A 22,053-nucleotide genomic window follows, 5' to 3' on the forward strand; every position below is an offset into this window, starting at 1 on the left:
CCGCCTTCCCACCAAAGCACCGTGCTGTCTTTAAGCTCGCTGCTTCTTGGTCCTGTTCAAATGGTCCTTCTCCTTGGAAGTGGTTGGGCAGCAGTACTCGGCCAGGAGGAGGCAGCCCCCAACCTCACAGGCAAAGGGGAGCTCCTTGACCCTGATCCAGACTCAGTCCCGGTTTTGGCAATGTGAACACGAACTTGAGTTCATTCTTTTACGGGAGAGACTGAGTAGCTGGAAAGGATTCAGCAAATGGGAACATGGTGGAATCCCACACCAGTCCTGGCGTCACGCAGTAACAAACCAAGAGCGAGACCTTTTGAATAAAGCCACCTCACATTTAATTAAAAGGGGGCAAAACTCATCTTCACACAGATTCTGACATCAGCAAAAGGGGAGGGGGTGGTGGAACAGTGAGTCACTGTTATAATTAGGAGTCCATATTTATATATTTATAGATATGTTCACATAAGTAGCAGTGAAAAGCAAGAATAAGCAAGTGACTTCTAATAAATTACATTCTTTACATTTGCACAAAGTGGTGTGGCTGGGAAGGGAACAGCACGGCAGGAGCTGTATGGAGGAAAAGGGAGTTAGACTCCAGACTCCTGCTGTAGAGCCAGGAAAGGCAGTTTTCCACAGCCCCATGGGCTGGCCTCTGTGGAATTGGTTGTGGACAGTCTAGGCAGCTGGATTTCAGGTGCAGGATGGGACCCCTCCCTAGCCAATATCCTGCCATTTCAAGGGCAGAGGGAGAGTCCAACTCCTCTCTTGGCCACCTGAAGTCACACTCTACCCTTGACCTTGAGGACTGACTAGTTGCAGCTCCCTTCGCACCCGCCGCCCACTGTGCTGCCTCTGGGAAAGAGGTGCGCATGAGGTCAGGCTCTGGTCCTTTCTTCCCACCTGTAGCCACACTCTCGAGTAGCAGGATTCTTGTGGGATTGTTTGCCAGGGGTTTAGTGGTTGGAAAGGACCTGCCCATGGCACTCCTTAGGTGGACCGGCAGCGCAGGCACTGGCTTGTTTTGGGGAGATTGCTTGGCAGAGGCACTTAAGGCCACTCTTTTCTCTTCAGGGGCTGCCTGTGTGTGGCAAACTCCTCCTCTGCCCCCTCTACCAAATTGCCTGGAAAGGGAATGGGGATGGAGACAGTGCTCCTGATGACCAGCCGCTGTGCAACGGCCACGCGGTGGCAGCTCAGCTTGCAGAGGAGAGCGGCACACTCTCACGGTGCGCCCGCGTCATCGCCTCACGTTCAGCTTTCGTAGGCTGCTTGGGCCTCCCCAAACCCACCAGGCGTGCTTCATGTCTCTCACCTGTGCACCCCTCCCTACCCCTGCTCCTGCTGGCTCACATGCCCTGGCAGCTGGGCCGACGTGGTGGCTTGTGCATGTCACACCACTAGCTTGCCAGGGGGACGATGTGTGAAAGGGAGCCCCCAGCCTTGGCAACAAGATTCCTGCTCAACCCTTGGTGCTGCCCACACCCCCTGGTGACCGGGCAGCAATTGTGTGTGGCAGTGGAGATGCAGCCGGGCCCCCCTGCAGTGGGTTCTCGCAGGCCTCTGGTGGCTGAGGGTGCGAACCATTGTTAGGGGAAGGCAGATACAGCGCAAGAGCCTTTGCAGAGCGCCTCTGGCCCTGGCCGCTGCTCCTCCATCCCTTCTAGAGCCAAGGGCTTGTGCGAAGATGGCAGCTGAAGCTGGCCTCTCACTGCTTGGACGCCGCATCAAGGCCTCTAACCCTTTGGCTCATGAGCAAACCTGTCCTCGTACGTTTGCTGATCCAAAGTAACAGAGCACTTTGTGACTAGCACAAGAGATGGTTGAACATCAGATGTCACCCTTTCTAGCCCCAGAGGAGCTTGGGGAAGGAGGTGTGGGGCTTGGGTGGAGGCCTCTGGTGATTAAAGTGCTCCTCTGCAATTATCTGAACTGGACCTAAACTGGGCAAGAGACCCATGCTACTGGGCTAAGAGTCGTGCCTCTGGTGGCAACAGCAGCAAAGAAACGCCACTCCCCTGCCTCAAGGATCAAGCTGGGGCCAGTGGGGTTTTGCGAGAGCAGGCCCCAAAGGAGGGTGTCCAGGTGGTGCCTGTGGATCCTCTCACTGGTCCATGTGTGCGTATCAGTCCACGTTCTCTGGAATCACTTTGGCAGCACAGGCAAGAAGGTACCATCAGAGCGCTGAAGACTGGATGGGTAAGGAAGGGCATCTGGCCGGGGGGGGGGGGGGTGTCTTTCCAGGGGCTGAGGCAACAGCCAAACAGGCGGGCAGGAGCGGGGAGCACGCCTTGGTGTTCCTTTCTGACCATTGGGCTGTCTGCGCCCAGGGCTAAGCAAGAATCTCATCCCTGTCCTGGCAGCCCTAGATGCCAGAGAGGAGCGAGTGCCATGTGAGTGTGTGTCTGTGTGTGCAATGCCAGCATCTGACAAACCCTCTAAACCACTGCTGCAAAAGGCCTCCTCTGGCTGAAGGGCAGCAGCACTGAATGCCACCGTGGTCTTTGCCGCTTCCCACCCTGCAAGGGGAGCCGCACCTCCCATGCTGCTGCATTTCATTTTCACCAGGGCTGGGGAGGGGGCCGTTGCTAGTCTTCCCGCACCCTCCTTGGCTGGCTCCCCTCTGCCCCTGTGCAACTTGGGCTTGCGGCCTCCTGCGCAGCGAGGGTGAGGGGAGAGAAAGGAGTGTTCCTTAGAGCCCACTCAGCAGCCCTAAAGCGTCTGTGATGCGAGACAGATTGACACACACGGCGTGCGCATGGAGCACGTTGGCGCGGGGCAGGAGGGCTGGGATCAGAAGAGGAAGGCTTTCTTCTTCAGCTCATTCCGCTTCCACAGAGCCAGTTTGCCAAACTCATCTGGCGTCATCTCAAAGGTGCGCAGGAAATCCTCCGGTGCCAGGTGCCTCTGAGACAGGGAGGGAGATAACAGGTAGGTGCCTGCTTTGGGTGGTGCTGCCTGCCGCGTTAACTGCCTCCCCCCCAGGCCGTATTCTCTACTAGGGACCGGCAGCAGCCCCCCAGGGTCCCAGGCGGGGGTCTGCACTGATGCTGCAAGAGTGGGGGAGAGATTCCAGCCTGTACCTCTAGCCTTGTTCTGTCCACTCCTGGGGGCAGTTTCACTCTCCCTCGATTCGTCACCATCAACATCTCATAGGGGTAGATCTTACAGGGGGGAGAAGGGCAACAGAACAAATGGCCCACTTTTTAATAAGGCTTGTGTTCCTGGGTAGGTGGGTGCACACTTCACGTCCCCGAGCACCGGAGGAAGGCGGTGTTCCCTTTTCTGCCCCCTCCCTCAACGTGGTCCTCACCTTTTGCTCCAGCATACTAGGAAGGGAGTTCCCTCTGTCCATGCGCCCTCTCTGGCCATTCTGCAGAGGAGGAGGAAGAAGCCACGTGCTGGCGGCTGCGTTGTGTGCAGGGCTTCTACAGGCACCTGGCACCTGGCACGACTCCGTTCCAGCCCACAAGAGCCAGCCAAGGGCTGGGGCAGCTGGACCATCGCGCTTCCTCCCATGGCCCCATTTCTTACTTCCCCTTTTGTACTCTAGACCTTCCCCTGCCTTTCCATTGGGCTGGATGCACCATCTGCCACTCTCCCGGCTCTTCTCTGGGCCAGGGATGAGGGTGGTGGGGAAATGGGGAGATACGTCACCTCTCCTGGCACCATCCCTCCTGTGGCAGGGCACGTGCTTACCTGCAGGCCTGCAAGACAGAAAGGGAAGGACGGAGGTGAGCAGGGCCACTCACCTTCCCCCATCTCCTGGGGTTTGTCGTAAGGCGGTTGCAGCTGAGGCTGGGTGGGGGCAGGAGGGGAAGGGAGGCTCAAGCAGTCTAGGGCAGGCTTCAGCTCTGCAGGATCTACTTTGTTTTTTACTAGACCAACCAGAGCCACGCGCAAAAGAGAGAGAACTCACATTCAAGAATTCTGGGAATTTGTTGTATCAGAACTGAACTGAGCTCACAGTCCTTCCACCCAAAACCCCACTCCTGGTTACTCCAAGCCTCCTTAATTTCCAGCAGTGTAATTGAGATGGCGGCGCCATGTTGTTGTTGGTATTGTTCAACCATCTGGGGTCAGTAAGCCTTATGGCTATATTTATTTATTGTTTTATGTACGTATTTATTTCATGTCATTTCTATACCACCCAATAGCCAAAGCTCTCTGGGTGGTTCACAAAAATTAAGATCTGCTTCAAATAGCCCAGAGCTCCGCAGGCAGCTCCTGGTCCGCCTTCTGCCCAGCCCTGGTCGGAAGCGGCCCAGGAGCAGAGGCCCACGTGCGGGGGGAGGGGGCGGCAGGGGGGCCTGCCCTAGCCCCAGCCTCTGCGCTTTGTCGCTTCTCTTACCTGGACTGCCCTTTTCGTTGCCAGCAGGGCTGAACTCTGTTGACTGCAGCTACAGGAGGAGGAGAGAGGAGGAGGCAGAGTCAGCTGGGGCAGAGAAGGCCCTCCTCTCATGCCCTTCCGGCAGGGAGGGGCGCTGGAGTCTGCCCAGGTTTTCAGCTTGTGGTCAGAGGTGAGGGCTCTGGCCATGGACACGACAAAGGGTGGCCACAGCGGTATTTGAGCTCCAGGAAGGAGGCTTGCGAGCGGAACTTGCGCTGGAGCCCCAGAGCAAGGTGCTTGGGAGGGGGCAGGAGAGAGAGGCAGTCCGTGGGATCCCCATCCTGGGCCGGGGGTCAGACTGGCTGGCTCCTCCCGGCTGTATTTCTAACGGTCTGGAGCCCCCACCCACCCGATGCCTCCCAAAGCACGGGCCCTGCTGGCTGGGGCAGATGGGAGTTGCGGATATGAGAGAGAGAGAGAGAGAGAGAGAGAGAAAGCAAGCCGAACAGAAAGATCAGAAGAAGCGTAATAGAAGAGAATCGCAGCTCAGATGCCAGGGAAAGCCAGCATGTCATTTTTGCAAAAGCCCTCAACACTACTGCGGCAGTGGCGGCTACCAAAGAGAAGCTGGGGGGAGAGCAGGGGCACCACCCCCTCGCAGTGCGCAGAAGGGCGCTGGGCCACTGGGCTTCCTGCCTGACAGTCTTGGCCCCAGAAAGTCCTGCCAGAGCTCTGTGCAGGCACGGAACCCGTACACATGATGCACGGGCCGTGAAGGAGACCCCCGCTCCACCCACCCCGCTGGCATGCTCTTCTTCTCAGGCCCTTCCAATGGTTTGGTCCCATCCATGGTGCACTGGGAAGCCCTGGTGCCCCAGCGGCTCCCGGCTGACACCTTACCCGGGCGAGGGTGCTTCTCCCGTAGGCAGGAAGGGAGGCGGACTTGAAGCTGCCCATGTGCAGAGCTGGAAGAGAGCAAGAGCTGCCGTCACTGCGGCACCCACCGCTGCTCACCCACAGCAGCTCCAGAACGTGGGCGGGGGTGCTGCAGGGCGGGGCGGGGGCGCTGGGAATGGGCAGCCTTGCTGCTGGGCCGGCAGAGGGGCCTGGCGCAACCCGCTGGGAAGCGCCGCTGCAGAATCTGGTGGGCCGGCCCGTATCGATGGGTGGGGGCCGCCATTTGGATTTTCTCCCTCCAGCACCAAACACCTGTGCCGCCTTCACGTGTGATGGAGGAGACTGTCCCAGCAGCGCCCGTGCCCAGTCGGCTCTTCTGGCTGGGCTGGGCGCCAGCTTGCTCTTTGCCTCAGGTGGCAGAATGCCTTGGGCCTTTGGGCCAAGGGGCCCTTCCGCAAGAGGTGGGGCAGCAACTGATCCCACCTGGCCATCCCCAACCTGCAGGCCACCATCCCACCAGGAAGGAGAGGTGCTCGGGAGCCCCAACAATGCAGCCCTGTCAGCCGGCGGACTCCTCTGTATCTCTGAAAGGGTCACCGTTCTGGTTTAGCCCCCTTCCAGCAGGGCTAGGGTGGGGGGCAGGACTGGTTCACAAAGGTGTGGCAGCTCTATGGCAGCTCCTCAGAAGACTGGCAGCCCCAGAACAGGGATGGCATGGACACCGATTGAAGGTGGCGGCCGCGGCGGCTAGAGCTCCCGCGTGCTCTACAAGTAATCCTCTTGGGGAATACAGAAGCGGTTTGCCTCCAGTTTCAATGCAAAAACAGGGCCTCCTCCAGCAGGAGTGTGGGAAAAGTCCTCTGGCACTACAGAACTGAGTGAAGAGGACGTCCTTACGCTAGAGCAAGACCCTCCATTGGCCTCCCCCCCCACGCCCAGGAGCGCGGCTCCCCCCGCCCGCGGGGAGGCAAGGGGAGGCACGGTGACTCACAGGCGTGGAAGGGTGTGTGGTCTGGGAGCGAGCGGGCCTTCCTTCGGGTTGGGAGCGACTTCTCCATCTCTTCCTTCAGGATGAGCTTGCCTAGGTTGGAGGCAACCTGGGAAGATGGGAAGGGCACTCAGCGGCGCCAGGACCTGCCACTATCACCTCGCCCCCCCCGCCGCCTGCCCCCCCGCCCCCAGCACCACCTATTACCTTGCTCAGCTCTCGTTTCTGCAGCTCCCGCAGGCTCCTCACATCCTCCCGGAGCTCCTCGCCCTCCTCCTCCTCCTCCTCCTCGCCTCTCCTGGACGCCATCCGCCGCCGCCACTCGGTCTCTGTGGTGCAAGCAGGGGAGGGGGGCTTTACACAGTGCGAACTGGAAAGGGCGGGGGGGGGGCGCAGGCTGGAAGGGCAATGCGTGCGCTCTCATGGCCACTGCCAGGCAAGGGAACCGGAGCAGAGGGCCTCAGCCCTCAAAGCCAGGCCCACTTCTTGCCAAGTGACTATGCTCAGGGTTGAGGACTTGGTGGACGTTCTGGTCCCGCAGGAGAAAAAACGCACAGAGCAAGTGAGGGCCGACTCATGTTCACATGACTGGGAGCCAGCTCTTGAGTTACACAGAACACTTCTTCAGGCATAGCTGACCAAAAGCAGGAGCAACAAAGTAACAGAGGATATGACATGCCCTGGTCAATTGCAACCTACTGAAGCTGAGCATTCTCTGAAACGGGAGCAGGACAGTATTCAGTGGGAACTTTTAAGTACAATTCTTGCTTAGAGACAAGGTTGTTCTGCTCCCCAGAAACAAGGCAGCAAAACATTTTAATAAGTCGTGGTAGACACTCCATCCAGGAAGTGTCTATAGATCAGTCAGCCTGGCATCATTGCTACCTGTGCCTCAGAGGACCTCTGTAAGGTGGAGAACAAAGAACCTGCAATACGCCAGCCATGACGTTTGCCGGGCTGGAGGCTGCATTGGCAGGCTCGGTGGCCAGTCCTGCTGGGTGGCCAGCAGCAGGGCCCGGGCCTGGTGGGGGGTGCTTCTGGAAAGCTGGGTGGGGAAGCCATTTTGGGACAAACTCTTGCACCAGGCTGGAGGGCCTCCCTTAAGAGCCAGCCTAGTTTCCTTATTTATTTACAGCAGTTATAGACAAACTCCCAGGCAAGGCATTCACTCTCACCCTCAGCCCCACAAGCTGCAAGATGGGGGTGGCCCTTCTGGCCTCCCTGGCAGGCCTGTGGCAAAGTGAGGGAACTGGATGCGCCAAATGTGCACTCTAAGGCTGCTGCGGCTGCACCTCTTTCCAGCCTGAGGGGCCCCCCACCCTCATTCCACTCCCAGGTTTGGCACAGCGCTCCATCGGGGAGCGCAGCTGCTAGCCTGGAGCCGCAGCCCTCCTGCCCGCCCCATAAAGCCTGCTTTCGCACTGGCCCTAGGACCACCTACCCACAACTGCCAGGGAGGGGGGGCAGGGCCAGTAGTCCGTCTCGATCTTGGCGGGCTGGTTGGGGTCCGGTGGCTGGGCTGCTGGGAACTTGGAGGACTCAATGATCTGGCCCTCGATCAGGTGCTTGCTTTGTGGGGCGGGTGCTGCCAAGTGCTCTGGAAGGAACCAGGGGAGACGGTTGGCCTTGGCTGTAGGCCAGGTGGCCCCCGCTCCAAAGGTCACCAGGGAGCAGCACCTACCCTTCTGCTTGTAGATGGGGGGCTTTTTGTAGAGGTTCATCTCCACTGTGTCGGTATCTGCGGAAGGAGCAGACGCTCAGGGCAAAACATCCCCAATGCTGGGCGGATCCCTGGAGGACCCTACTGGGGTGGTTTGCGCCCCAGGGGCATACCCTCCCCCCACCATATTCCCCTGCTCTGCGGAGAGGTCTCCTGCCCCCATCCCTCCTCCCCACCTGGAGCTCTCATAAGCCACACGCTTAAGCTAGGTGAGTAGCCGTTCTCTCTGGAGAATTGAGATTAGAGGGAATTCTCAACCCTCCACGAACTGCAATCCCCATGATCCTCTGGGGGACGAAGACCTGACCAAGCAGCTGGGAGAACTGGGCTGGTGAGGCAGGGTGCTCTCGGAAGAGGATGTGTCCGCCCAGCCCAGAGTCACTGCAGCTAGTGGAGGACAGGCTCCACGAGCACAGGGCAAGGGCTCCCTGGACACCTCGAGGGGCCTCTGGCAAGAGCAGGCAGGAGAGTCAGCGAGGCAGTACCGGGACGGTGGAAGTGGTGGACTCCGCCGCGGCTTGCGCTGCCGGCCTGGCCCCTGGCTGCCTGGGAGGCACTTCCTGGAGATTTGTTCTCCATCCAGTCACGGTTGACCTGCAGGCAGGGGTGCAGATGACGTATCGAAGCAAGGGGACCATCAGAAGAAAGCCACCCCTTTCCTCTCATCCCAGGCTGCCATCCCTTCGCCTAAAACCTCCCTCACACAGGGACACCGGATGCAGAAGAGTAGCCGTGCAAGCCTTTGCGGTGAAACCCACAAACAGTCCCGGAGCGTCTGAAAGATCAACATTAGTCACAGCCGGAGCTTTTGAAGGCAACCAGCTACATCTGTCCACAGATGCAGGCATGAGACGCTGGTGTGGGGAGAGCCTCTCATGCAGCCCATGCACACGCTGCTTTGCATTAACGACCTCGCTGGGTGAGGGTGGATGCTCCCCCCCCCCGCTGCTCTTTGCATCCCCGTCTTCGTAACACATCTCCCAGGCAACTCTGAGTAGCACTTACGTCTGGAGAAGGGGGAGGGGAGAGAGATCTGGGTGAGAGGGAGCGCTGCAGAAAGGAGTCGAGAGAGAGAGACATTACTTCATGCAGCCCAAAAGCTATTTTATCAGTGTGTTTATTCTTTATATGCTCCTCGCTAGCCAACAGTAGTGCTAACGGAAACCAAGACAACAAATATGAAACCATATAAAATGTCTCAACATTAAGAGATCAGCAGAGAGCCAGTCTGATTCACAGCCCCCCTAAACGATAACTGGCTTTACTGTCTCCTAACAACCCCTAAGCCTTACAAAACCATTCTCTAAAAACTGCAGAGCCTCCTTTTACTCTGCAGCTGAGAGCAAAGCAAAGATGCCTCGGAAGCCAGACAGGACCAGAGCCACTCCAAGGACCTGGCAGGGCTCACCTCTCGGCCACCCAGCCTCTCCACGTGGTCCAGAGGGGAGCAGGTGAAGTGGGGCTCATAGATCATCAAGTCAGGGCGCTCGATGTCCAGGATCGCCTTGTCCTTGGGGATTGCGGCCAGGTCCTTGTACGCCAGGACCTCATCGTCCATTCGCGCCTGGGGAGAGGAGAAAGGGTTGACCCCGGGGGGATGAGGTTCAGGTCTTGGTTAAAGTGGCATTCAGTGTATGCATGCACAGATCTTCACAAAGAATGAGGTGAGAACCAAGGGCCAGAAGACTAAGGGCCACTGGGAAGCTGCCCCCCGCCCCCGAAGAACATCATGGCAGAGGGAGACCAACCCAGCCCCAAGCATTGGCCAGAGGAAGACCAGCTGCAGGGAGCTTCTTTCACCCTTCCCTGCCAGAAAGAACACCTGTAAGAACTAAGAACTGGTGCCTGAGTTTTGCTTCCCGTCTCTTCCTTTTCTGTGATTTCTTTTAGACTGTAAGCCTGAGGGCAGGGACTGTCTTCTTATTAATCTTTGCAAGTGGTTCTGGGAGTCTTTTTGGGCTGAAGAGCGGGGTAAAAATGCTTTTAAAATACAATAGGGAGACGCAACAAAGAAAGGGGGAGGGGTAAACAGAGGAATTATTTCAGGTATATAAACTTGGGATTTGTTACTGTCATGCAAGGCTGCAAAAAGTGTGCCCTGCACAAGCCACCAGGAAAAAAAACTGGGGGACACACACACACAAAAAAACAGCCTAGGAACAGACTGTATGGTTCTTGCCACAGAAGCCTTATTCCCAAAGCATCTGTCTGTCTTCACCAGGAATGCGGCTTCTATGGCAGGAACCAGCTTCTATGGCAGGTGCTTTCCCGGATGTCAGGATCTTTCAGCAAGAGAGTGGTGTGGAGGAGGGCCAGAGCCAGGGTTCCTGGGTGGCCAGAGAGTGGCGGTTTCAGGGAGGGCGTTGGGTTGCCCTGATTGAAGCAGGCGCCAGGCCCCTGGAGTGCTCTCAGGCAGCTGCTGGAACTGAGTGAGCGACTGGTGTGTGTGCATATGCGAGCGTGTGTGTTCGTGTATGTGAGAGAGAGAGAGAGGTGAGTGGTGTGTGTGTGTATGCATGCATGAGAGTGACTGATGTGTGGGTGTGTGCGTGAGAGGAAGGTGAGTGGCGTGTGTGTGCGTGAGAGTGAGCGGTGTGTGTGAGTTATACGTTGTATGAGAGTTGTGTGTGTACACCCCCGTGACCCCCACAGAACCTGATGTCGCCCTCCAGGCTGAAAAGTCTGTCCATCCCCACTAAAGGATATGCATCCAGGCTTTGATCAATCCGCCCACCACACTCCCTGTGGCAAATGTGGCACCACCCTCTGGCAAGGATAAAGAGTAGGGACTGCAAACTTGCAGGCCTGGGGAAGCCACACAGAGCTGCTGCCTTAAGTCACATGTCAGTGCCCAACTAACTACCCTCCCACTGGCCTTTTCCACCAGGGCAGAGAGATGTCGCACAGCACTAGTTGGAGGTGTTCAAGGCACCTCCAACCAGTGTTGCACGACTGACCACTGTTCTCATGGAAGAGACAGGTTTTGAGGAGGGATGTGGAGGAAGCCAGGGAGGGGGCAACCCAGAGGTGGTCTGGGTGGGAGGCAGTTAAAAGCACAGGAGGCCGCAATGGTGGCAGGACAGAGTCTTGCGGCAGCAGGAAGCCTTGGCGGAGCTGGGCAAGGGAAGTCCGTGGGTAGGGATGTTTCGGGGTACAAGAGCTGGGCGATGTGGGCATGGCAGAGGCATAGAGGGCTTGGAAGGTAAGGATGAGGAGGATCTTGTGCTGGATCTGGGGGCAGGCAGGAATCTGGAGTAGGGATTTCAGGAGGGGTGTCATGGGACCTGAGTGACAAGAGAAGTGAATGGTTTGGGCAGCTGAGGGGACCAAGGTGAGATAATGGAAGACCAGAGAGGGGAATGTTGCAGTAGTTAAGGTGACAGATGACTACAGGGGATGAAGGGAGAGACCCGCTGTCTCCAGCCTTCCTTGTTGGGTGGGGCAGCCACTTTTCTAGGTGGGGGATTTAGGGGGGAAGGTGCATAGCGCCAGCCAATCCCCCCCCCCCCCCGGCAGAGAGGAGGTGAGGGCCAGGCCAGGGGAATGGAAAGGCAATGACCTGCCCCTCACTCCTCCTCCATGTAGAGCGTGTGTGAACTTACATACCTGCCCTTTGGATCTTCCTTCCTGTTGGGACAATCAAGGGAAGACTTTTTAATTGGTTGCTATATAAAGGACTAACTAAGCGATTGGAAACTAATTGTGTAAAGCAATTGGACTTTTTTTTTTACTGGTTGCTGGGTTGATTTTTCTGCCCAGAAACCCTGAAAAGGCCTCATGCTAGCTGCACACGCTGGGAAAATCAGAAATTAGCCCTGACTTGCAGCCTAGGGGGCTGGCCCGCCAGCCAACTGTAGCAAGCGCAGCAGTGTTTCTGTTCCTCTAGGGCTGTTTCCGCCCTTTGCCATCAAGTACTCAAGAAAAAGGAAAACAGCCCCTGTGCCTGTGAGCGTGTTGAGTGCTTTAAAAGAGCAAAGGGTAACTCAGGGAAGGTATTTTTCCAGATCTCGAGTGATCTCTTTATTTCACCCTTTAGCAATAAGCACCCAATGCTGCTCTACTCATCATCATAACTGCAGAATAAACAAACTCTTCCTTCTTACTGCAGGCAAACAAGCATGCTTCTTTATTGCTGGCCAGGCGGAGAACACAACCGAGACCGAGACCGAAAAGCAGAGCAAAGGAAAGCCCAAGGCGTGGGCTCTACCTCTAGCCCATAATACAAAGTTCTAATATGGAACTCTTCAAGGGTCATGTTACTATACAGGCTGTTTTTTTCAAGATCACTCTCGTACGTAATTATAGGGTGACTGTGGTCATGAAAAATCCACGCTCAGTCAGGGAGAGTCTTGAGTGAGCAGACTCTTGGGGGCTCTTCCAGATGAGGCTGTTGGTGTGCACTGAATTTTTCAGGGGCTCCTATTCTTAAATTGCTCCTGGACTTAAAACAAGTTGTCATTCTTTAAATGGAGGCTGCCCTTGTCTGTCGTGTCACAAATTAAAACGATAACTTTCCTAAAAAAATTCTGGAGGAAGAACAGCTTTAGGGGGCACTGCATGCATTTGCCCTACCTGGCTACAGGGCTGGGTCATGGAGGATGAGGATGAGTTGAGGCTTTTAGGAGTTGCAGCGAGGGCAGTTTCTGTGGAGTACAGGGGTGAAGTCCAGATTGGAGGGGACTGGGAGGGAAGTTGGAGGGCAGCTGAGATTGCGAGAGTGAGCAGCAAACTTCAGGAGTTCAGAGGCAAAGGACAGAAGGGAGATGGGGTGGTAGGTGAAGAGGGAAGATGGATCAAGGGATGGTTTCTGAGAAGAGAGGAGACAGTGGCATGTTTGAATGCAGTAAGGAAGGAGCCAGAAGAGGGAGGGAGGGCAGAGGAGAGGTGGGATAAAGGCAGGGGAGAGGGCAAGCCCGGGTGAGCAGGTAGTCAGCCAGTGCGACAGGGGAGAGGGAGGGAGATGTGGAGATATCACAGTGGATGCTTTCAGGTTGAGCAGCAATATATGGGGGGTAGGGAAATGCAACATCCCAACTGTCTCCTGGAGACGGGCACTACTTGGGCACTGGAGCACAGCAACTCCTCCTCCCAACATGTTCTGGGCTTCTCTGGGTTTGGGTTTTTGTGATTTGCATTAAAAATGGCTTGACTGAAACAGTGCATGAACAAAAACTAGCAGCCCTGGCTACTCCTCTTTGGGAGGCCATGCTTAACTTGCTTGTGGATCACAAGCAGGATTGTGTGAAGCAAGGAAAGCCCAGGGATAGAGGCGCTCTGAGGAGGTCCCCTTGGTCGTGGGCGAGGGAGCAAACCTCCTGGCAGGGAGGCAGGTCGCCCTGCGCTTCACAAAGCGGCCCGTCCTCCTGGTTTCCTCTTTGGGAAACAGCATGAAGTGAAACACACAGAGAGCCATTTGAATTCAGGGCATTGAGGGCTGAACCAGGCAATTTCGAGCAGGTTGGGGAGACGGCAGAAGTTATTCATGGTGGATGATCCAGGCATCTTTACCAAAGGGAGCATTTCTATTTTGGTGTATCTCACTTCCCTGACCTTGAACAGCAGTATATTTGGGTAGGGAAAATGCAACATCCCAACTGTCTCCTGGAGACGGGCACTACTTGGGCGTTGGAGCACAGCAACTCCTCCTCCCAACATGTTCTGGAATTCTCTGGGTTTGGGTTTTTGTGATTTGCATTAAAAATGGCTTGACGGATGTGCCCCTCCAGCTGTAAGCTTTTTAAACAGCTGCTCTGCTCCACCTCTGTCTCCGACACTCCTTGGAACTTGTTTCCTCCCAAACTGTGCTCCAGTTGAATAATAACTGCAGTGCGTGGAGGGGCAGCAGCAAGGCCTCCTTTCCACTGCAGCCAGGATACAATCCCTGCTACAAAAAGCCCCCTCCCTGCATCAAATATCTCATTCGATTACTGGCATGTGGCTATGGGGCAAATGCTATTCAAGATGTGCCTTCCTTGATAGCCAGGTGAAGCCCCAAGCAAACTTTGTTCATCTCGCCCCCCACCCCTGAGGCAAGATGGCGTTATTTGCTGGAGCTCTGGAAACCCCTTTTCTAGTGTGAAATGAGACTACTAAGCACCATAATACTCCATTCCTTGCTCTAACCACCATCTTACCTGCTACTGATGGGGCTCTTTTATTTTTTTGTCTGCTCCCTGTTTTCTTGTTTCACATCTTAGCATTTGTAATGCTGCCTTAGGAGCACATGGGATGAACATGGGGCATAGTTTTAGACTGACACTAAACGATACTCACCACAATGCTGGAGGGTGATCCTGGGACACTGGAGCCCCGGGATGAGCCAACACTCCCCGGGGAAGTCAGCTGCTGCTTAAGAGAAGGAGGAGACCTTGGTCAGAAGGGAAGGAGTCTGAGCTCAGAGGATCCCCTCGGATGGGGCCAAGAACACAGAGAGCACGTTCAAGACTGAGGCAGACAGAAGTTGCAAGAAGGGGAGGGGATGGAAAAGGGTGTTTTATGGAAAACAACAACAGGGCCATTCTGAGCATGTTTATGCAGAAGCAAGCTCCACTGAGTCCCAAAAGAATGCCAGGGCCTTTTACTGTGGACTCTGCCTTGTGCATGAGAACCTGTCTGATGCAGAAAGTGGTCTAGAAACCTCCCTGGCCACAAGCACATGGGTGCGGGGGGAGTCACAGCAACTAGTTCTGTAAGAACAACCCAGATACTTGTGGCACTTTACAGACTGACAAATCTATTCTGGCATAAGCTTTCCATGCATCTGCTGAAGTGGACCATAGTCCACAAAGGTTATGCTGGAATTTTGTGAAATCTGTCCTGTGTTCTGCAGGTTGCCAGGCGTCTTTCATTCTGCCATCCATTGCAGATTTCCCTGGCGTCCCTAGCAAGAAGGAACGCATTCGGCTTTAAGGGGCCACAAGACTGGTGGTGGTTGTCAGGCCAAGAGACTAGCACAGCTGCCTTCTGGAAATTGTTCTGGAAGGTGTCTCTGTTGGTGATGTTACAGCTCAAGCAAGCATGGCTTCTCCTGGACAGAAGCAGAAGCCATGGACCAGGCTCTTCTCCAAAGACACTCGGGAGCCTTTGTGGGGAGCCTCTGTCCCCATGCTTGTGGCTTCCTCAGCCATGGTCATCTGTGAGCCAGGACGCTCCCTGTCAGGTCATGAGGTGGCCGCTTGCCACTCCACCTCAGTTTTCATCTCCCGCAGAGATCGTTCTACGGGCGGCCTTGTAGGGCTTCTGCAAGAGTGGCTACAAAGTGCTTCTAACACTCTAAAAGCTGCACAAACGTGAAATAGGATCAACAGTGAGATGTGGTTGGCAGGGGAAGTGCTGAAATCTCCCTCTTCATGGGTGTAACAAGCCACTGACCGCCAGGGGGCCCCACCTTCCAGATGCACAAGGTACTTAGGTCCGATTTACAAAAACGTTTCCAAGTGCTCTGTGATGACTCAGCCCACCACATCACACCATTCACAGGGGACGCTTCTCTCGCTTTCAATGTACTATCTTCGCTAGGAGCAACTAAACACCAGAAAGCAGTGTGCTAGCGGGCTACAAGCTGAACGTTAACAAATTGGGAGGGGAAAGTGGGGGAGAAGCAGGCAGGCTGGAAGTCCAGACCACAATATATTGCTGCCTTTTAAAATGTTTTAAAGTAAGAGTTCATTGGTTCATATATTCAAATGTAATAACATATTTATGTATTAAAAATATTTGTAAACCACCCAACAACAGATGTCCTCTGGGCAACTAACAATAAAATATATATTAAAAGAACTGTGATGAATCACCAAATATTCTAGGCTTTCTGTATTAGTACACAAAAGGCAATCTCTTGTTGCAATCAAATTACAAAATCCACATCCAATATAGGTAGAAAATGAAATAGAGCAAGACAAAATGCCCTATTATCTTATCACTTCCATTTTAATGTAACTATGTATGTATGCATATTTCCATTTTCTACAGCTGACACTGCTTTGAGAGTGCTTGTGGTAACTTATACATCTCCACAGATGTTCAGACTTATTCACTATCAACATGAGCCACACACACCCCTTCACACACACCCCTTCACAACTCTATAGCAGTTGCTCCTTTACTCTTCCAAAGATTTTTACAGTATTACTTTTGTGCAATTATCATATGCCCTACAAAATCTGTGCACTTTCTCCTTAGAACAGCGTTACAGTACAATCTAAACATGTCTTCTCAGAAGTAAGTCCCATTGAGTTCAATTGGGCTTACTTCCAGGTACTACAACTACAACTACAACTACAGCAGCAAAGGGAAGACCAGAAGCTTGAAGAGCAACAGCAAGATGAGGCAGTGGGAAATGCTGAGGTGAAGAAAAATGGAGTAGAGGATACTCCTTGGAAAAGGGTGACAGGAGAAGAAGAACTAGACGCCACTCTGCGCCAGTGGAAGCAGTGGAGCTGTGGAACCAATTCCAGGTACTTGCGGATGAGACTGGAGGACAGCCTGCAGAGGAAGAATCACAGGGGAACCTGCATGAGAGTGAGCAAGAGGCTGAAGGACAGTCAAACAGAGGCAATGAAACCCAGGCCTAGAACAACAAGAAGAGTGGTAGTAGCGGGAGACTCCTTGCTACGTGGGATCGAGACCCAAGTATGTCGCGAAGACCCGTGGACTCACCAGGTATGTTGTCTCCCGGGAGGACGGATTAGAGATCATAGAATCATAGAATAGTAGGGTTGGAAGGGGCCTACAAGGCCATCGAGTCCAACCCCCTGCTCAATGCAGGAATCCAAGTCAGAGCATCCCTGACAAATGGCTGTCCAGCCTCGTCTTAAAGGCCTCCAGTGTGGGAGAGCCCACCACCTCCCCAGGTAATTGGTTCCATTGCCGTATTGCTCTGACACTCAGGAAGTTTTTCCTGATGTTCAGCCGGAATCTGGCTTCCTGTAACTTGAGCCCATTATTCCGTGTCCTGCACTCTGGGATGATCAAGAAGAGATCCTGGCCTTCTTCTCTGTGACAACCTTTCAAGTACTTGAAGAGTGCTATCATATCTCCCCTCAGTCTTCTCTTCTCAAGGCTAAACATGCCCAGTTCTTTCAGTCTCTCTTCATAGGACTTTGTTTCCAGTCCCCTGATCATCTTTGTTGCCCTCCTTTGAACCCTCTCCAGCTTGTCTGCATCCTTCTTAAAGTGTGGTGCCCAGAACTGGACACAGTACTCCAGATGAGGCCTAACCAGTGCTGAGTAGAGGGGAACTAGTACTTCCCGGGATTTGGAAGCGATGCTTCTATGAATGCAGCCCAAAATAGCATTTGCCTTTTTTGCAGCCACATCACATTGTTGGCTCATATTCAGCTTGTGATCGACGACAATTCCAAGATCCTTCTCGCTCGTAGTGTGGTTGAGCCACGTATCCCCCATCTTGTAACTGTGCATTTGGTTTCTTTTTCCTAGGTGCAGAACTTGGCATTTGTCCCTATTAAATGCCATTCTGTTGTTTTCTGCCCAGCACTCCAGTCTATCCAGATCACTTTGAATTTTGTTTCTGTCTTCCAAAGTATTAGCTATCCCTCCCAATTTTGTGTCATCTGCAAATTTGATCAGCATTCCCTGCACCTCCTCCTCCAAGTCATTAATAAAAATGTTGAAGAGCACTGGGCCCAGGACTGAGCCCTGCGGTACCCCGCTCGTTACCTCTCCCCAGCTTGAGAAGGTCCCATTGATAAGCACTCTTTGAGTCCGATTCTGTAGCCAACTGTGGATCCACATGATCGTTGTTTCATCTAGCCCACTTCGAGCAAGTTTGCTCATCAGGATATCATGGGGCACTTTGTCGAAAGCTTTGCTGAAGTCGAGGTATATGATGTCTACAGCATTCCCACGGTCTACAAGGGAGGTGACTTGATCAAAAAATGAGATCAGATTTGTCTGGCAGGACTTGTTTTTGACAAATCCATGTTGGCTTCGAGTGTGACTGATCGACTCTTCAGTCGAGATGTGACTGAAAGGTTGCCTGAACTCATAAAGCCCACTGACAGGTATCCCTTTCTTCTCATCCATGTGGGAACAAATGATACTGCCAAGCAGAGCTACGAACAAATCACATCAGACTTTGAAGATTTGGGAAGGAAGCTCAAGAACTTTGGGGCCCAGATAGTTTTCTCATCCATCCTTCCAGTAGTTACAAGAGGGATAGAAAGGGAAAGAAAAATACTCTGGGTGAATGACTGGCTATGAAGGTGGTGCCGACGAGAGAGATTTGGATTCTGGGAGCATGGGCTATACTTCCTGGAAGATGGGCTGTTGGCAAGGGACAGGTTGCACCTCACAACGGCTGGGAAGAATGTGTTTGGCCACAGCATGAAGAACTTCATCAGGAGGGCTTTAAACTGAATCCTTCGGGGAAGGGAATTGTAAAGTTGGGGGTAACAATGGACGTAGGTGCATGCACTGCAACAGAGAGAACAGCTCTGATAGCACCCAATAATAGTCTTCAGACACATGTAGGAAGAAAGCCAGACTATGAAGCACATGGTCTTCGATGTCTATATACTAATGCCCAGAGTATGGGAAACAAACAGAACAAACTTGAACTCTTAATACAGGAGGGAAATTATGACTTGATAGGTATAACTGAGACTTGGTGGGAGGACTCTCATGACTGGAATACAGCAATTGAAGGATGTAACTTGTTCAAAAAGAACAGGAGGAACAGAAAGGGAGGTGGGGTTGCACTATATGTGAAAAATACATATCTCTGCACAGAAATACAGAAGGATGAGCTTGGTAGCCCCATCGAGAGCATCGGGATCAAAATAAATTGAGCAAAGAATAAAGGGAACCTGGTGGTCGGAATCTACTACCGGCCACCCAATCAAGGAGAAGACGAGGATGAAACTTTTGAAAAGCAAATAGCCAATGTTTCAAGGAAGCATGATGTAGTAGTAATGGGGGACTTCAATTTACCCAATATTTGTTGGGAGACAAATTCTGCAAAACATGGCCCCTCCAGGAAATTCCTGACTTGTGTGGTGGATAACTTCCTCTTATAGAAAGTAGAAGAAGGAACTAGAGGATCTGCTATCCTTGACTTGATCCTAACCAACAGAGATGACTTAGTAGACACTGGAGGAAAGTGACCATGTTATACTTGAGTTCTTGGTCCTAAGGGAAGCAAAAGCCAAGTGTAGTCAAACGCGTACCCTGGATTTTAGGAAAGGTGATTTTAATAAACTCAAAACAATGATCAGTAAGGTCCCATGGCAAGCGACTCTAACGAGAAAAGGAGTCCAAGATGGGTGGGAGTTTTTAAAAAAGGAAATTCTAAATGCACAATTACAAACAATTCCAACAAGAAAAGGTGGAAGACAACAGAAGAAGCCAATGTGGCTTCACAAAAAGCTTAGAGATGACCTGAAAACAAAAAAAGCACACACATAGGAAGTGGAAGGAAGGCCAAGCAACAAAGGAAGAGTACAGGCCAGTAGCACAGAATTGCAGGGATGGCGTCAGAAGGCTAAAGCTGAGAACGAGCTGAGGTTAGCGAGGGAGGCTAAAAGCAACAAAAAGGCTTTCTTCAGCTACATGCATAGTAAGACAGAGGAAATAAATGGGAGTTCAGCTATTAAATAAGGATGGCAAAATGATAACAGATTACAAAGAAAAGGCAGAAGTGCTCAATTCCTACTTTGGCTCAGTCTTCTCCCAAAAGAGGGTCTATGACCCCCCCTGACAAAGGCGAAGTACAGGCTGAAGGGGCAGACTGAAGCTTGAGATCAATAGGCATACAGTCAAGGAACACCTCATTACTTTGAATGAGTTCAAATCTCCAAGGCCAGATGAACTGCATCTTCGAGTAATAAAGGAACTGGCAGAAGAACTCTCAAAACCACTGTCTATTATCTTTGAGCAATCATGGAAGACGGGGGAAGTGCCAGATGACTGGAGGAGGGCTAACGTTGTCCCTATCTTCAAAAAGTGTAAAAAGGAGGAACCTGGGAACTACAGACCAGTCAGTCTGACATCAATCCCTGGGAAAATTCTGCAGCAGATGATAAAGCAATCCATCTGGAAGCACCTTGAAAACAATGCCGTGATTACTTGAAGCCAACATGGATTTGTCAAGAACAAGTCCTGCCGGACAAATCTGATCTCATTTTTTGATCAAGCAACCTCCCTTGTGGACCGTGGGAATGCTGTAGACATAATACACCTCCACTTCAGCAAAGCTTACGACAAAGTGCCCCATGATATCCCGATGAGCAAACTAGCTCAAAGTGGGCTAGATGAAACAACGATCCAGTGGATCCACAGTTGGCTACAGAAACGGACTCAAAGAGTGCTTTTCAATGGGACCTTCTCAAACTGGAGAGAGGTAACGAGTGGGGTACCGCAGGGCTCAGTCCTGGGTCCAGTGCTCTTCCACATTTGTATTAATGACTTGGATCAGGAGGTGCAGGGAAGGCTGATCAAATTTGTAGATGACACAAAATTGGGCGGGATAGCTAGTACTTTGGAAGACAGAAACAAAATCAAAGGGATCTGGATAGACTGGAGCGCTGGGCAGAAAACAATAGAATGACATTTAATAGGGTTAAATGCCAAGTTCTGCACCTAGGAAAAAGAAACCAAATGTGCAGTTACACATTTGGAAGTGGAAGGTGATGAGGACAGCAGAAACAAACTCCATTTTATCTTTGTAGTCATGAAGGTATTACGATTTAAGTGAGCTTAAAATGCAAAACTGCAGATGCTCAGAATATATACTTTTAAAATCAGTGTTGGCAAACAGTTTTATTATTGTTCTAACATATCAGGAATGCAGAAGCAGTTGTAAAGCCTGGAATGGCAGTGCGGGGTGGGGGGAAGAAATGTCTGTTGTGTGCTTCAGAACTGAAATAACGCACAGCCATCTAAAGGAGGCCTCCATAAGACCATTCTGTCCAGGGTCTAGAATTACCTGGACACACCGCTGGCTGAAAATTCAAGGCTGGGAGAGATTCACCCGGCCTCCCCCTTAATGCAAAAGAGCCCGGCTGATCTTTCACCCAAACATGATGTCACTAATGCACAATTTCACAGAAGTTTCCCTTCATCAACTAAACAGGTATTGACGGAGGAAAAACAGTTCCAAGGAGGTGCTGGAACCTGTCTAGTTAGCTGGAGCTGACTACTTCCTGTATTAGTCCTAGATTTTAAGAAGAGCTTGCAGGATCTTATTTCTTAATAAAGCTCTTAAGCCTGCCTTTTTTGTGAACTCAAATATAGGGTTGTAACAGTACATGTACCTCAGATACGCAGACGATACCACCCTAATGGCAGAAAGCGAAGAGGATCTCAAGAGCCTCTTGTTGAGGGTGAAAGAGGAGAGTGCAAAAGCTGGTTTGAAACTCAACGTTAAAAAAACGAAGATCATGGCATCTGGCCCCATCACTTCCTGGCATATGGAAGGGGAAGAAATGGAAGCAGTGACAGATTTTATTTTCTTGGGCTCCAAGATCACCGGAGACGGTGACTGTAGCCATGAAATTAAAAGACGCTTGCTCCTTGGGAGGAAAGCTATGGCAAACCTAGACAGCATAGTAAGAAGCAGAGACATCACCTTGCCAACAAAGGTCCGCACAATCAAAGCTATGGTTTTCCCAGTAGCAACGTATGGCTGTGAGAGCTGGACTATAAGGAAGGCTGAGCGCCGAAGGATCGATGCTTTCGAACTGTGGTGCTGGAGAAGACTCTTACGAGTCCCCTGGACTGCAAGGAGGTCAAATCAGTCAATCCTAAAGGAAATCACCCCTTCATGGATCACTGCCTTGTTGTGGCGAAGGGGCTTGCGTAACTCAGTGAAGCCATAAGCTATGCCATGCAGGGCCACCCAAGACAGACAGGTCATGGAGGAGAGTTCTGACAAAATGTGTTCCACTGGAGAAGGAAATGGCAACCCACTCCAGGATTCTTGCCAAGAAAACCCCATGGAACGTATCACAAGGCTAAAAGAGATGACGCCGGAAGATGAGTCCCTCAGCTCGGAAGGTGTCCAATATACTACTGGGGAAGAGCAGAGGGGATTTCCAAGTAGCGCCAGAAAGAGTGAAGCGGCTGGGCCAAAGCCGAAAGGACACTCAGCTGTGGATGTGTCTG

The 22,053-nt window shown here is 52.6% G+C and overlaps 1 protein-coding gene across 12 annotated transcripts in view; it reads right to left on the reverse strand.

Moving 5' to 3' along the window:
* Window positions 1–311: 311 nt before the first annotated feature.
* The window catches only part of DMTN (dematin actin binding protein), a 56,113-nt gene continuing 34,371 nt past the window's right edge, over window positions 312–22,053 (reverse strand). For 4 of the 12 annotated variants that reach the window (XM_084807156.1, XM_084807155.1, XM_084807154.1 and 1 more), the window contains exons 4-13: window positions 14,206–14,280; window positions 11,539–11,559; window positions 9,341–9,496; window positions 8,938–8,982; window positions 8,418–8,526; window positions 7,894–7,950; window positions 7,654–7,809; window positions 6,420–6,541; window positions 6,216–6,321; window positions 4,787–5,292 (exon numbers count right to left, since the gene is read on the reverse strand). In XM_084807156.1, coding sequence (XP_084663282.1) covers window positions 4,874–5,292; window positions 6,216–6,321; window positions 6,420–6,541; window positions 7,654–7,809; window positions 7,894–7,950; window positions 8,418–8,526; window positions 8,938–8,982; window positions 9,341–9,496; window positions 11,539–11,559; window positions 14,206–14,280 — 1,266 coding nt within the window. In that variant the 3' untranslated portion in view covers window positions 4,787–4,873. Of the gene's footprint in view, window positions 2,905–3,080; window positions 3,162–3,310; window positions 3,705–4,323; window positions 4,398–4,786; window positions 5,293–6,215; window positions 6,322–6,419; window positions 6,542–7,653; window positions 7,810–7,893; window positions 7,951–8,417; window positions 8,527–8,937; window positions 8,983–9,340; window positions 9,497–11,538; window positions 11,560–14,205; window positions 14,281–22,053 lie in introns of those variants that run through there. The other 8 variants (XM_084807162.1, XM_084807161.1, XR_014784031.1 and 5 more) reach the window with 7 other exon arrangements.

Source organism: Heloderma suspectum, chromosome 6 (genome assembly GCF_057233095.1).
Source record: "Heloderma suspectum isolate Gila_16-S chromosome 6, 16-S_ref, whole genome shotgun sequence".
Taxonomy (NCBI): Eukaryota; Metazoa; Chordata; class Lepidosauria; order Squamata; family Helodermatidae; genus Heloderma; species Heloderma suspectum.